Genomic DNA, 16,130 nt, shown 5'->3' on the forward strand with positions numbered 1-16,130 from the left:
CTTGCTCAGTAATGGCCATGTGTTCATTCATTCAAGTCCTTGACCCCCTAATGTGTACCTGGTGGGTTGGCGGGTGCCAAGGCTGCCATAGTAAATAAACAATCTGGAGGGGAAGGCAAAACAACGAACAAGCCAACAGTCAAATACGATTGTGTGGAGTACAGCACATGCGCACAGACTGCACTGAGGGCATGACGGGAGCTGAGCCGGCTAGAGAACGCTCCTCCGAGGAAAGCAACCATTTCGCATTGAATCTAAAGATAATCATCCTAATGTACCGCTAAGGAAGAAAATAGTGCCAATTAAGTTAGGACACTTAGAATGTTTACTTCTCCTTATTAAAAAGACTCTTGGGCTTGTTTAGACATAGGTTTTCCTGTGTGTCACTTTTGTACATACATTGAAGGGAACATATAAACACCATGTATTGGCTGAGGTCTTCCTAACCTCACGTCTTCGCTTTCAGAGTCTGACTCCTCTGAATCACTTTTCAACTCAGCTGATCCGTACCATTTATGGCCTTGCCGCTGGGCTCGCTGGCCTGCCTGCTGAGGGTGATGCAGGGCCATTGTCTCCGTCTGCTGTCTCCGGGAGGGAGTCAGTGCTGCTGCGGATTCCCCTTCTGCCAGCTGGGATGCTGCCACTTTCTGGATCCTACCAGAAGGCGCCAGTGAAGTGCTTTAGAGTTTAACGACCTGGACTCATTCTCCTCCAAGTGGTTCTAATTGGTTTGCTAATTGAACACGCAGGGGTGTCGGTCAGTCACGCCATGGGGAATGACAACCAAGGGCATTTGTGTGCAGGCAAGGACAGCGATGTCACCGCAGCAGCAATTGTAAGACCCACCCCAGTTTCAGATGAAGACTGTATGTTTTAGGATTGAGGAAGTCAATTTAAAAATCTGTAAAAAAGAAAATCATTCCCAAGAAGTCGAGGAGTCAGTGGGTGCCGTCATTATCCCAGCGACTTAGTGATGTGGGGGCTCTGGGTGGACGTCTCCGTGCGTCTCCTGGTCACAAGGTGGCAGTGGTGCCCACTCAAAGGCAGAAGCAGGGAGCAGGGTCAGGCCTTTCCCCTGTTATCAGGAAGAGGAAATACCTGCCCCAGAAATCCCTTAGTGGATTCACCTTCCCTCCCCTTGGCCAGGACTGCCTCGCATGGCCATCCATGGCTACAAGGGAGGTTGGAAAAGCTGTTTTTTCTCGTCGTTTCAAGAATGCGGTTGGGGATGACGTTTGGATAGTCACCTAACAGTGTATCCCACTGTCGTCAGATACATCTGGGGTTCACTGAGTTAATCCAAAACACTGTAGGACTATCAAAGCTGTTAATATGGTAATGTGGCTCATCGAATTATGGAGAATATGCTATTAAGCTTTGCCAAACTTGGGGAATCCAAATTTATTTTTCTAAAATGGAGAACCCAACTTTGCTTAATGCCAGTGAACAACTCTTGCTTGTCCCAGAATAAGGAAGTGAAGGTTCCCTGGAGCGGAGCTGGAGTGGCCCCACTGGAGGGTTGGGTTTGTGGGGAGTGAATAGAAATGGGGCTTTGAGTGGAGACAGGGCGGGGCTGAGAGGCTTAGAGATTAATGCTGACCATCTCGGCTGCTTTTGACGGGTACAGCTCATTCGTTTTCAAGAGCCTGGGGGCCCTGCCGCTGGGACTTCCTCGCAGTCAGGGCTAGGTCGGTACCGAGCTATTATGACCTCCTCCTCGGTCCTAACCTCTGCCACTTCCAGTCTTCATGATGCCGGTGATATTGGAGCCAGGCTGGCTGGCTTCCGGGAGTGGGTCGAGGCCTTTGTGAACGGGACATGGGTGATGCCTCCTGCCGCTGCCCCTCAGCCGCTGCTGAGCGTTGCGAGAGCTGGCAGGCCCACTGATGGTTAGTTCCTGGTCATCTATCTGGGCTTGGGATCATGAAGCCCCTTCTGGTCCTTTGGCCAGAAGTGATCTTTCCTTTTTTTTTCTTTCTTTCTTTTTTGAATTTCCACAGCAACTTGTGTGTCTTAGGCACAGCAGCAGTTACCATCACAGGAGGTGACATTTGTTGTTGTTGTTAACCCTCACCTGATGATATTTTTAAAAAAATATATTTTATTGATCTTTTACAGAGAGGAAGGGAGAGGGATAGAGAGTTAGAAACATCAGTGATAGAGAAACATCAATCAGCTGCCTCCTGCACACTTCCTACTGGGTATGTGCCCACAACCAAGCTGTGTGCCCTTGACCGGAATCGAACCTGGGACCCTTGAGTCCGCGGGCTGACGCTCTATCCACTGAGCCAAACCGGTTACGGCTGATGATATTTTTTCCGTAGATTTTTAGAGAGAGTGGAAGGGAAGGGGAGAGACAGAGAGAAACATTGATGTGAGAGACACATCGATTGGTTGCCTCCTGAATGCACCACTGGGGCTGGGGAACGAGCCTGCAACTGAGGTGTGAGCCCTTGACTGGAATCGAACCCAGGATTCTTCAGTCCAAGAGCTGACACTCTATGCACTGAGCCAAGTGGGCTAGGTCTCGAACAGTTACTATGCATTGGGCTTTGTCGTGGATTCTTCTATGGGCATAATCTCACTTCGTCCTCGCTGCCATCCTGCCACTAGAACGCTCTTCTGCAGAGGAGAGTCGTGAGACGTGAGGCGGAGAGCGGTTCAGGTCCCCCAGCTGTTGGGGATAAGGCTGCGTTCGAGTCCAGGGGTGACTCTAGAGCTGTCGCTCTTCGTCTTCGATCTCCGAAGCTTCTGGTCTGGCACCTTTGTCTTACTTGGACATTGGTGTTTCCGCATTTCGTCAGAAATCAAGCTGTGTTTTTGGTATTTCCTAACGACACCCACACAGCGCCTTGCCCTCGATGGGAGATTACGGACCAGGTGAATGAATAACTGGGAGGGTAAATGGAAGAGCGAGTCAGGAGCGGTTTTCCTGAATGTTAAGCTAACGTTGAATTACTCCTTTATAAAGATCAGAGTATTTTCTGTCTTTTCAGAATCAGTTTTTGTTCTTTAGCCATCTAATTTCTTCTAAATTCTAGATATCTAGATTCCAGAATGTTCCGAGTAAAATAATCATGGCTCATTGCTGATAGGCGTGGAGAGCACTGCACTGGGCAGCGGGTCCTCCCTCGCGCTCTTGGCAGAGACCACCCGGCGTTCATGTCTAGACAGTGAGGCCTCAGACCCCGTGCCCCTGGTTCCAGAGCAGGTCTGGGTGACTGGGGTGATTGCTGCCTTTTTTCTCATAACGCCCTCCCAAACCCCTTCGCCTGGATTTATCGTTCTGACCGTATATATTTGATTATTTAGACAGGTTTCTTTCCGTTGTTCGTTTCTTGGAGGCCTTGTCTTCATACCTTTGGGAGGCGGGGACTTACCTTTTCATTTTAATGCATCTGTTTTATTGCGACATTCCTTCTAAACCTGTGCGCACGCCCCTGTTCCCCCCTCTCAGGAGCTCAGGCGCACTTGCTCCTTTGTCAGCGGCTCTCTCTGAGGTCAGACGGTGAACTGCTGTGCTCTGGTGGCCTGTTCTCATGACTCTTTTCTTATTAAGTAAAATGAAAGAATTCCCCAAACCCTGCTGCCGCCTCTGAAAGCCTCTGACAGAGCTTGTTTGTTTCATCAGGCCCCCCACCACACACACACACACACACACACACACACACACACACACACACAGCCCCAGCCCAGGGCACTCCTGTTAGCCGGCTCATTGACTTTGTGCTGATGTGTCGCTTCTGTTGTTTGTAGTGCTTTATTGTCCCCAAGCCCTCAGCCCTCCAGAGCCACTCTTCCCTCATATGCAAATGCATGTCCCAGTTCCCATCCCCCACCATCCCAGGTACCTGTGGGAAGGCTGACGCCCCCAGCATTTCTAAAGCCCAGAGTTCATTCCTTTGCTTGGTGGTTACTTGCCTGTCACCTTTCATTCAAATCTCAACCCAATTCTCAACAACCCAGTCTCCTACCAGCCTCCCCGGCCCGGCCCTCCCCCAGCTCTCCTTCTCCCCCAAACACGGTCCCCCTGCAGCCCCGAGGCACTAAGAGGCCCTAAAGCACCGCCCCGTCCCTGAGCCTCCCGCTGACCCCTTTCAGTCGGACACCCATTCTCCCCTGCAGGCAGCCAGGACCTTCCCTTCAGAACTGTAGTGGGTCATCTTGCTTCCTGAACAAAAGAACAGTTTCCCCCTGAGCTGAACTCCGTGCTCTCTCCCAATATGCAGTGGTTACAGCCGGCAGGGTTTCTCCACGTCCTATTTCCTTCCTGCTCCATCCCCTTCGGGTATTTCATGAAGCTCCGATGCCACTGGGGAGTAAACGTGCTCATAAACAGTGACGTGAGCAGACAGAAGAAATGCTGCCGTTGCACAATTCGAACTGTCTGTATTTCCTTTCCTGTGAAAAGAGTACGGGTGGGACACCCATATTACTAGGTTCTGATTTTCTAACCAAATACTGGAGTACTGAGAGCTGAAGAAGAGGTTTCGGTCTATAAACCTGAGGAGCAGTGGTCAGGCCCTGGGCGGCAGGCGACGGCCACATGCTCAGCCCCCGTCTGGGTTGTCTGTCTGCGGCTCCTAGAGGCGGCCGAAGGGGAGGAAGGAGCCGGAGCCAGAGGAGCACCTGCTGAGCCCTGCAGTGGCCCTGGGATAGTCCTGACCTTGACCCTTAGTGTTCCCAGCAAGTCCCTCCGGGTCTCTGTTCCCACCTCGCTGACCGGCAGAGCTTCCTGTTGGCTTTGTCGTGCCTGCCCCACCACTGCCCCTGGTCCGTGGTCCGGCCTCTGACGTGTGTCCCTCCTGTGTTGTGCCCAGGGACAGGGTGCCTTATCGGAGAGACTCCGGAGCTTCAGCATGCAGGACCTCACCACCATTCGGGGAGACGGTGCCTCTGCTCCCTCAGGCCCCCCTCCCGCGGGGTCTGGGCGGGCCGGCAAACACGGCCAGCCCAAGATGTCCAGGAGTGCTTCTGAGAGCGCTGGCAGCTCAGGTATGTCACTCCCCTTCTCCCCTGTCCACCTCCCCAGCCTCACTTCCACGGAGGGGCCCAGTCCACTGTGTGCCTGTCACCGGGCCCTGGCCCAGGGGCTTGCCACCAACACAGAGTTCATCAGACCATGCCGGGCCGGCCACGGGCAGAGCACCCCTGCGGCCAGGACAGGGAGCTGGCCTGTGGACTCTGACTGGGGGCAGGTGTAGGTCACCTGCACCACATGCGATTGTCTGGGGGCTGGGGTGGTTGGGTCGCAGTGCCTGGACCAAACCTAAAGGCGGCAGGCACAGCTGGCCGGGCCCAGGCAGCCCTCTCTGCTCTCCTCTCTGACCTCCCTCCCAGGAGGGCTTCCTGTCTCGAGCCCTGAGGGCCCCTCCCACCTACCCAGGACTTAGGGCTCCCTGGTTCCTTTCACGTGCATGATTCCTTCCTGTCCCCTCTGCTCTGAGGTCTCAGTCCTGGGGAGGCTCGGGCTTTACGGAAATCGCACCTCTGCCTCTGGTTGTCCGACTCGGGCACGAGGTTGCCTGTATTAGGACTGACCTGGGGACCTGGCAGCTGGGCCCACCTGCAGAGATTCTGAGGTTGGGGTGAGACCCAGAAGCGGTGCAGCGTCCCCAGGACATCTGGCCCAAGCCTGGGTTTCAGGCTTGTGAAGGTGGGGCATGGGTCAGTGTAGGGAGCTGGGCCAGGACTCACGATTTCCCAGGCTGTTCCTTGGGGGAATGCAGGGACCTTGGCCCCCAGGAGCTGAGCACGGCCACTGCCAGCAGAGGGTGCTGGTGAAGGGGCAGGAGACAGGTCTGGGGGGCCGCCTCCGCCCTCGCCCTTGTGGGAAATGGAGCTTCGGGTGGGAATTGGGCCATTTCTTTGGATTCTGTGGCTGTGATGTGTGCCTGATGGCTGCCTTGCTCTTACATGTAGCAACAGGGACATCCAGGCCATCTGGACCCCGACTGTGAGGTGCAGCCTGCAGGTGGCACCTTGGCCCCAGCCCCAGGGAGCCCGCCTGCCTTTGGGAGGTCTCGGGCGTGGCTGGGAAAGGAGCCCTGTGGCCTCCCAGCGAACGCCAGCCAGGCGCCCTCCAGGGAAGGCCGGCCAGCCCAGAGCCAGCCTGTGTCCACCAGGCTCCTCACCTCGCAGCATAACCTTCACTCTCCAACTGGCTTTCCTGTTGGAGAGGAGGTGTTTATTTTAACCCTGGCAGGGCTGGGAGGCGAGGCGTGGCCATGGCAGGGCGGGCCCCCTGAGGGAGAGGTTACCTCCTGGGGAACCCGCCCCAGGAGAACTTAGAACGGAATCCCAGAGGCCAGGCCGGGAGGGACTCAGGGGCCACTTAGTCTAACCTCTGATTTTACCAACAAAAGGACAAAGGCCCAGGGAAGGGAATTGCCACCAGGGTCACCCGCGGGTGGCCTTCTCCTGTGGCCTCCTGGCTCCTGGGCCAGTGCCCTCTGTTTGCTCACTGACCACCCAGGTTTCCTGAACATCTACAGCTTCTGACTCACCTGGCACCCTCTCAGGGACAGGGAGGGAGTGGAATCAGGTATCGCCTCCACCTTGAGCAGCTCATTGGCTACCGAGCCTCAAAGGCAAGCTGTCATTTGGGAGAAAAAAGGACCCCAACTCTGTGAGGCTCAGAGGGCAGAGCAAGCACCGATGGCGTAGAGTTCCCAGGGGGGATCACCTATTGGCTGTGTGGCCTGGACAAGGGTTTACTCTCCCTGCACCTGAGGTTCCTTACCTGTGCTCGAGGAATGACAGTTCCCATCTGCAGGGTTATGAGGATTCTCGTGAAATAACCACGTAAAAGTGCTTCGGACCAGGCCTGGCACTCTCTGTAGTCGCTGCCGTTATTGTCCTTGTTGTTTCATTCACCTACGAAAGCACTTTATAACATGGAAGTGTCCAGGAGAGAAACGAGCTGCCTGTGAGGCAGTGAGACCCCCGGCATTGGAAGGGCCCAAAGCAAAGTTGAAGGGTGTTTGTGTTGGTGTTGGCCCCGCCCTCCACTGCAGTGACCTGCTCTGACACCCCCCGGGGGGCAGTGGGGAGTGCCCCGGCTGCAGGCCAAGCAGGTGGCGCTCCGTGGAGAACCCGGACCCCCTGTGCTGCAGCGCGGCCCAGCGCTCCCCACTGCCCGCCCTGGGCCTGGGCACCTGTGTCTCAGGGGCAGGGAGTGGAGGTGCTGGGCCAGCAGGGAGGACAAAGCCACATGGCCCTCTTCCCAGCTGTTCGGGGAGCTAAAACAAAAGTTCTCTCAGAAAGAAAGACAGGGTGAAAGATGGCCCAAGGCCTGAGCCTGGGGCAAAGGTGCCCCCATCTGGGGCCATCATAACCCCTGAGTTGAGGGGTGGGGTGCCTAGGAGGAAGTCTGGCAAAGAAGGCCCAGCCCCACAGGCTGGCGTGCCCTCCCAGCCCCCATGTGGGCCTTGGGCACGGGCGTGGTCCGGTAGGAGAAAGGCCCGAGTCTGGGCTGCCATCCTGGCCGGGCGACACTGACCTGTGCAGGCAGCACAGCGAGGAGATGTCACCAAGGGTCGCCACACGTGTCCCCCTGGGCCTTTCTCGGAGTGATAGCCCAGGAGGTCGCTGCCAGATTTGACCTCCGCACAGAAGATGAGCCCAATCTTAAGTTTTCTCCGCCAGTGAAAGGTCACAATCCCTGTTCAGCCTATGTCTTAGGGCTGTAGGGAGAGCAGACGAGTAATTTGCAAACCCTGGACGGTAGCAGGAGTTAAGGCAACCTGGGAGAAGACAGTTGTGTGCAGCCAACAGTTCCAGTGTGCATACTGTTTGATCCTGAAAACATGATGCCTAGTGGAAAAAGTATAAAACAGAATAAGATCTTATTTAACAAGCCATCCTGTATAATAAAAGGCTAATATGCAAATTGACGTAACGGTAGAACAACAGGTCGCTATGAAGCACAATGACCACCGGGGGCAGACACTTAATGCAGGAACTGCCCCCTGGTGGTCAGTGCACTCCCACAGGGGGAGAGATGCTCAGCCAGAAGCTGGGCTCACGGCTGACGAGTGCAGCGGTGGTAGTGGGAGTCTCTCCTGCCTCCGTGGCAGCGCTAAGGATGTCTGACTGCCCTCTTAGTCCTGCTCCCAAGGGGGCAGGGGGAGTGGGCCTAAGCTGTCAGTCGGACATCCCCCGAGGACTCCCGGACTGCGAGAGGGTGTAGGCCGGGCTGAAGGACTCCTCGAGTTCACGAATTTTGTGCACCGGGCCTCTAGTGTAAAATAAAAACATATGCCCAATGTGCAAAAGAACAATATGGAATTTGCAAGAACACATTGCCCTCCTTAGAGAATGAACTGGGAAGTGTTTTGTCAGGCACCATCTGTTGAAAGACACTGGAGCCTGTGAAGGGTACAGAGGGAGCTGAAAGGATGATCCTTGCTTTCCGTGAACGTGGAGACACTCAGCATGTATTTAGTGAGCACCTGCTGTATATCAAGGCCTGGGTGTACACCAAAACCAGTGGAGTGTGCAAAGCAGCAAATAGGCCTTCGAACAAATGGCCAGACACAAGCATTTGGGGGGGTCAGAGGTCAGGCTGAGGTTTCATAGAGGTCACTCTCCCTGGAAGGTGTAGAAAGGAGGGGCTTCTGGGTGGAGTTACTTCCCAGAGGGAATTTTGACCCCAGCCCCTGCCTTCCCTACAGCTGCCGGATACAAGAACTAACCTCTGTGGGCTGGGCAAGGGCATTTTCCAGCTGCTGGGTTCATAACCCGGGAGGAAGCTGCGTCTGGAATGATCCCCTCCCCTGCCGTGGTGTCTCTACAGAGACCCACATCCCGGGGACCCCGATATTGAACACACTGGCATCCCCACACTTCCCTGGGGCCTCCCTGTGTGCCTGGGCGGTTCCTGTCAGAGGGGTTATCACTGATGGTGCCCCATCCCCACAGTGTGCACCTGCTGCTCCACCTGCAGGACCAGGAAAGGTGAGTAAGCAGCCCATCTGCGTGCGCTGCCCTCGCTGCGGGAGGAGGCTCTAACCTCACGCTGGCACCTGACCCGGCTCCCTTACAGCTGCATGGTCTGTGGGGAGGGGTTAGGAGGCTAACTCCTTAAAACAGCAAACCTGCGTTAGCTGACGGTGTCTGCGGCTTCGCTAGGCAGAGGTGGCTCAGGGTCTCTGAGTTACAGTAGGACGTCGGCCAGGGCTGCCGTCACCTGCAGGCCAGATGGGCTCGAGGATCCCCTTACGGGATGGCTTTCTCATGGCGGCCTCAGTCCTTACCACACGGGCCCGTCTAGGCAGCTTGAGTGTCCTTACAGCATGGCAGCTGCCTTCCCCAGAGTGACTGGGGGGCAGGGGGGGGGAGAGAGAGAGAGAGAGAGAGAGAGAGAGAGAGAGAGAGAGAGAGAGAGAGAATGAGTGGATGCAGGAAGTCACCGCACCTGTTAGGACCCAGTCTTGGAAGTTGCACATCACCATTCTTGTTTTGTTGGTTGGAAGTGAGCCCGTAGGTTCAGCCCACACTCAAGGGGAGGGAGTTAATCTTCACGTCCTGAAGGGAGGCCTGTCCAAGACTGTGTGGGGCTGTTTTCAAACCAGCACAGGGTCGTGCTTCCCTGAGCTCCGGGAGGAGGACTCGGGAACTCGCCAGCCCTCCCTGTGACGAAGCCCTGCAGGCCGGGCTTTGGTCCTGCCGCCACCGAGGGAGCCCTGGTCCTGCTTTGCCACTTACTGGCTGTGTCACCGCGTGTGTCACCTAACCACGCTGGGCCTTGTTCCCTCAGCTTCAGATGGAGATGAAGATCCTGTCCCCCCGCCCCCGTCATGTGCTGCTGCGAGAGTGGTGTGAAGGGGGTTTGGAGGGGTGATGGTGATGATGATGGTGGTGATGATGGTGGTGGTGGTGATGATGGTGGGGATGATGATGGTGGTGGTGATGGTGGTGGGGATGATGGTGGTGGTGGTGATGGTGGTGGGGATGATGATGGTGGGGATGATGGTGGTGGTGGTGATGATGGTGGGGATGATGATGGTGGTGGTGATGGTGGTGGGGATGATGATGGTGGGGATGATGATGGTGGTGGGGATGGTGGTGGTGGGGATGATGATGGGATGATGGTGGTGGGGATGATGGTGGTGAGGATGATGATGGTGGGGATGATGGTGGTGGGGATGATGGTGGTGGGGATGATGGTGGTGGGGATGATGATGGTGGGGATGATGGTGGTGGTGGTGATGATGGTGGGGATGATGATGGTGGTGGTGATGGTGGTGGGGATGATGATGGTGGGGATGATGGTGGTGGTGGTGATGATGGTGGGGATGATGATGGTGGTGGTGATGGTGGTGGGGATGATGATGGTGGGGATGATGATGGTGGTGGGGATGGTGGTGGTGGGGATGATGATGGGATGATGGTGGTGGGGATGATGGTGGTGAGGATGATGATGGTGGGGATGATGGTGGTGGGGATGATGGTGGTGGGGATGATGGTGGTGGGGATGATGATGGTGGGGATGATGGTGGTGGGGATGATGATGGTGGTGATGATGGTGGTGGTGGTGATGATGGTGGGGATGATGATGGTGGTGGTGATGGTGGTGGGGATGATGATGGTGGGGATGATGGTGGTGGTGGTGATGATGGTGGGGATGATGATGGTGGTGGTGATGGTGGTGGGGATGATGATGGTGGGGATGATGATGGTGGTGGGGATGGTGGTGGTGGGGATGATGATGGGATGATGGTGGTGGGGATGATGGTGGTGAGGATGATGATGGTGGGGATGATGGTGGTGGGGATGATGGTGGTGGGGATGATGGTGGTGGGGATGATGATGGTGGGGATGATGGTGGTGGGGATGATGATGGTGGGGATGATGGTGGTGGGGATGATGGTGGTGGGAATGATGGTGGTGAGGATGATGGTGGTGGGGATGATGGTGGTGAGGATGATGATGGTGGGGATGATGGTGGTGGGATGATGGTGGTGAGGATGATGATGGTGGGGATGATGGTGGTGGGGATGATGGTGGTGGGGATGATGGTGGTGGGAATGATGGTGGTGAGGATGATGGTGGTGGGGATGATGGTGGTGAGGATGATGATGGTGGGGATGATGGTGGTGGGATGATGGTGGTGAGGATGATGATGGTGGGGATGATGGTGGTGGGGATGATGGTGGTGGGGATGATGGTGGTGAGGATGATGGTGGTGGGGATGATGGTGGTGAGGATGATGATGGTGGGGATGATGGTGGTGGGGATGATGGTGGTGGGGATGATGGTGGTGGGGATGATGATGGTGGGGATGATGGTGGTGGGGATGATGGTGGTGAGGATGATGGTGGTGGGGATGATGGTGGTGGGGATGATGATGGTGGGGATGATGATGGCTGTAACACGGAGCAGCTAGGAAACCTGGGGGGGGCAAGGGAGGGAAGGAGCCTGGGTCCCCTGGGCCTGCTGCTGTCCTCTGTGTTGCCACTGGGTGGGGCCATGGCCACTCTGCAGTTGGCCACGTTACTGCCCTGACCTGCTCCCACTGTTTCCCTGACCCCAACGGGACAGCTCAGGGCCTAGCAGTGGTGCCTGGCCCCCCGGGTCCCTTCCCCCCACTGGCCTGCAGGGGCCTGTGGTGTGAGGGGCACAGTGCCCATTACCGCCTGTGCGCCAGCCCCGTGCTGCTGAGGCTGGCACGTCCTCCCACGTCGGTGGCGAGTAGGAGGATGTGAAGCTGCGCTATAAGAAGAGCCCTTTGTGCTATATTTCTTCATTTTGAGGCTTCTCAATGCCAAGAATTTTCAAGGTTATAGAAGACTTGGGGGTTCGGGAGGCCATAATCCCAGTGTGACCTGACAGAGGAGTGATGAGCAGGGCACAGGGAGACCACCCGCCGGCCCTGGCTACGACTCTGACCGGCCACGTGTCCCCTGGGGCCTCCTGATCCACATCAGAACGGGGAGGGCTACGTGTATAATTATTGTCATACACCTGAAACCAATAGTGTCGTCTGTCAGTGACATCTCAAAGGGAGGGCAGGAGGGTGAGAATGAATGAAGGAGGGAGGAGAGAGAGGGAAAGAGGGAGAATGAAGGGAGGAGAGAGGGAGGGAGGGTGAGAATGAATGAAGGAGGGAGGAGAGAGAGGGAAGGAGGGAGAATGAAGGGAGGAGAGAGGGAGGGAGGGTGAGAATGAATGAAGGAGGGAGGAGAGAGAGGGAGGGGGGCTGCATGCAGCTGCTGCCAGCACACAGCTGTCGGATCTCGGGCCTGACAACCACGTAGTCCCAGGGGCCACAGGCGGCTGTTTTTTTTCCTGTCAATTCGTCCTTTAAGCTTTTGAGTTTGTAAATTCCGTGAACCATTCAGAAAGCCTCTGGTTCTGAGGTCCTGCCACCTGGGGACCAGGGAGAGGAAAGCTGCCTTCTCCAGGACAGTTCTGTGCAGCTTGCTGGAAGTACCACAGGTCTCAGTCCCCTCCTCTAAAGGGTAGCGTTGGGCCCACAGCTCCGCCACCTCTGCAGTGAAGGTGTGGTGGAAAGTGCCAGCAGATCACCGGTGTTGGGGGAGCTCTGTTTTGCCAGGGCGGCAGGGAGGTGGGGGGGGGGGGGGGCGGGGGCGGGCGGGGGGCGCTGGAGGCCAGCTCTGGGCAGTGACATGTGCCGGAAGCCGGCCATCCTTGCTGATGCTGGGGTCCAACCCCAGCAGACATGGGAGAGTTCAGCGGGTCACAGGTACTCTGGTCAGAGGGCCCTCCTGGTCCCCAGAGCTGATTTTCATTTGCTTCTCAGGTTACAGGAGAACATTTCCCCCTCTGCTCCATTCCTGCCCCTCTGGCAGCCGATTCCCTATTGTTTCCTTCATCTTTCTCTGTCTGTTTCGGTTCCCTTTCTCTGTCCCTTCCTCCCGCCCTCTCTTCCTCCCGTGGTGTAATATAGAACTGAACTCTAGTGCTGCTGGGAATGAGTAGAGAGGGATTTTGTTTTTAATCGAGTGTGTGAAACACTGTTTTCCAAGCAGAGTCACCCCTTTCCGTTCTCCATGGGGTGGAGGGTGGGGCGGTGTCTTGCTGAGTGTGGTGGACAGGTCCCCTCTGGCTCAGCGGAGTGGTCCGAGGGAGGGCGAGACGTGGGGGGAGTGTGTGCATGCGGGGGGCGTGCATGCCGCACGGTGTGTGAGTTCCATCTCCAGGACCTGCCCTCACACAGTGTTCTTTTCTCTCCCCGCGGTGGCTGTTGGACGTGGATGTAAGTGTTCCAGGAGGGCGTGCTCCTCACATGTTTGCCGTGTGGGGTGCTGGCTAACCCGGGGCTTGTCCGCTGCCTGCTGGGTCAGGGCGCCCAGGGCTTGGTGCTGATGGGTCTGCTGGGCCTTTAAGGGCTGGGAGCCTGCCACTGTCTCCCCCCTGCCCTCACGCTGTCCACAGAGAGGGGAGGAGCTGCTTCCCAGTCTGCGGTAGCCCCGCGCTGAGGTCTCTGATAATACGGATGTCAGCCCGTTGCCCTGCTGTGAGAATCCCAGGGACCCCTGCCCTTTCCGGCGGCCCCCAGCGCGGGCTCCAGGCCCAACTGCCACCTCCCGGGATCTGGAGCGGGTTGAGGCCAGGACCTCCCACAGGAGACGCCTCCCTTAGCATTGGTCTCCTGCCAGCCACTGGTCCTCATCTTCACCCTGGTGCCCCTCTTAGCAGGACCATGTGCTGTGGGGTTTCTTTCTTTATAGCACCCCTGCTCCAGAAAAAAGTCATCTCCTTGCAGACATATAGATGATAGATCAAGCCGCAGTAAGGAAAGTGACGCTGGAGGAAAGGGAACAGGCAGGTAAGATGGAGGCAGAGGTGAGGAGAAAGTTTTAAATGCGTGCCCTGACGTGGACTGTCAGCGGGCGTCCCTGTGGCCGCTGCAAAGAGGGAAACGCGGTCAGAGATTGTGTCACACGCACAGCCCACCGGCGGCTCAGCGCGCCCAGGTGCTTGTTCTCATGGCCACGAGGAAGGCTGAGTCCTGCAAACAGCACTCCTGGCGGAAACTCTCAGCGAACAGTGCTCAGCAGGGCTCTGCTCTTAGTAGTAGGTTCTCTCGGTTGCTTCCGTCCAAGGCCGCTCTGCCCCCGAGCTGCCCACACTCGCTCCTTAGCTCAGGCCTCTGCCGAGTTGGACACTTGCTCTCTGTTCCTGCCTGGATATCTGGGTTCCCTTGACCTGTCACCCCGAGTGAGCGGAGGATCACTTCTTTCCTGCCCATTAATCTGTGCTTGAGTCAAAGCCATGTGGTTTCATGCTGAGCTAGTGGTGGTGGCGGGAGTTACTGTTGTTACGATTTTGGCATTTTTGGCAACGTGTGAGTTCATTCTCAGCCTCAGCGACTCCAGCCTGGGTGGCTGAGCCGAATTGCTGGTGCCTGAGGGCCTTGTGGTGACGCTGGGCTGCCTTCTGGGCCCCAGAGTGGTCAGTACCGCAGAAGCCCTACACCAGGATTTAGAGGCACAAACTCAACCCAGCCCTGAGCCTGCTCCCGGGATGCAGGGCTCCTGGCAGGGGCGGAGCTGGCCAGGCTGCTTCTGCAGTTTCTGGTCTGATCCGAGGACATCTGTCTTTTTCTCTGCCCTCAGGCCTGAGGTGTCTGTGCCCGGAAGCAATTTCCTGTGGGTGGATATTGAGTTCTGATTGGGGACAAGAGCTGATGTCCGTACCGCACCTTGTTCAGGATGGGAGGGAGGATCTGCCATGCACCCAGGATCAGGATGCTTTCTAGCGGCTGAGGCAGTGAGACTGACATGAGAACCAGGGCGCGCAGCACCAGCCCCGTGGTACGGACTCCAAGCGCTGTCAGGGTGAGGGAGAGGAGAGGCCGGGAGGGCCAGAGTGTTCAGGGAGGGTTCCCTGGAGTTGTCAGTCTTCATGTTCAACACTCCGAAAGGTGCAGCTGACTTGGGCAGGGGAAGGGACCAGAGAATAACTTAAACCCAGAGAAAACAGGCTGGGGGACACACAGAGCAAAGAAATAAAAGGAATCTTAATGATCTCAGGCTTGGCCCTTACGAAAGTACTGCTGAGTAGGCGGTTAAGACAACTGTGTTCTCTTAAGGCAACTGTGCTGCCACCTGCTGGCGATGTGGAGTACTGCAGCAATAGTTGGGGAAGCTGCTCACATTTAAGGTTCAGCTGTTAGTTTTCCTTAACCCACACCTGGTGCTTTGTAGTCTAGCGAGTCCCCTTTTGATGGAGAGAACACATTTGTGGCTGACTGTGTTTTTAGGAGCAGGAGTAGGGTGTAGTCGTTTTTTGAGGAGGAAGAGGAGGAGGAGGAGGAGGAATAGGAAGAGCGCTGGTTTCTATCTGCTGGCCTCAGGGCAGTGGGCAGGATGATTGAGAGCCCCCTGTCTTTGCATGTTGTGATTGTAGGTAAAAGCAATAGACAAAGTTCAGAAAGATGTGTCTGTGGATGTCACAGAGGCTGGGTATGGCATCTGGACTCAGATGCACTGTCTGGCCAGGTGGCATGGAACATGCTCAGCCTCGAACGTTTAAAAAACGCTGTGCCCTCCGTGACGTGGGCTAAGGCGGGAGCTCTCTCTGCGGAGGCGTCGCGGCCGACTAAAGCAGGGCCCCTGCCGTCATTTTTGAGGTGAAGGCTACTACTAGGCTCTCCTTTGCTTCTATAGGACTTGGCCTCGGCGGTAAACACTGCGTAGCTTTGCTTAAGCTTCACCCCGAGGCTTCCCGGCATTTCACATGCTGTTCCTTCAAGAACACCTGGAGCCGGCCGGCGTGGCCCAGCAGTTGAGCGTCAGCCTGTGAACCAGGAGGTCACAGTTCGATTCCCCGTCAGGGCACATGCCTGGGGTGTAGGCTCAATCCCCAGTGGGGAGTGTGCAGAGGCAGCCCATCAACGAGTCTCTCTCATCACTGATGTTTCCATCTCTCTCTCCCTCTTTCCTCTCTGAAATCAATTCTATATCTCTCTCCCTTGGAGCTGGACATGCACTGGCAGCATTGTTGTAGAATGGAGAAGACTGTGCTACTCCCCTCTGGAAAGTACTGCCTCTCCTTTTCAGAGGGGACACTGTCTCCACAGCATCCTTCCGGTGTCACAGGTCGAAGCTGCAGGGGTTGACGCGTCCCAGTTAAGCAGCGTCTCTCTTCTCCCAGGGAAG

The 16,130-nt window shown here is 56.3% G+C and overlaps 1 protein-coding gene across 6 annotated transcripts in view; it reads left to right on the forward strand.

Annotated features, from left to right (window-relative positions):
* Window positions 1–16,130, forward strand: part of REEP1 (receptor accessory protein 1) — a 96,676-nt gene that overhangs the window by 75,108 nt on the left and 5,438 nt on the right. For 3 of the 6 annotated variants that reach the window (XM_059659264.1, XM_059659266.1, XM_059659267.1), the window contains 2 exons: window positions 4,821–4,995; window positions 8,923–8,958. In XM_059659264.1, the coding sequence (XP_059515247.1) occupies window positions 4,821–4,995; window positions 8,923–8,958 (211 nt within the window). The remainder of the gene's footprint in view (window positions 1–4,820; window positions 4,996–8,922; window positions 8,959–16,130) is intronic. The other 3 variants (XM_059659265.1, XM_059659270.1, XM_059659269.1) reach the window with 1 other exon arrangement.

This window comes from Myotis daubentonii, chromosome 12 (genome assembly GCF_963259705.1).
Source record: "Myotis daubentonii chromosome 12, mMyoDau2.1, whole genome shotgun sequence".
Classification (NCBI taxonomy): domain Eukaryota; kingdom Metazoa; phylum Chordata; class Mammalia; order Chiroptera; family Vespertilionidae; genus Myotis; species Myotis daubentonii.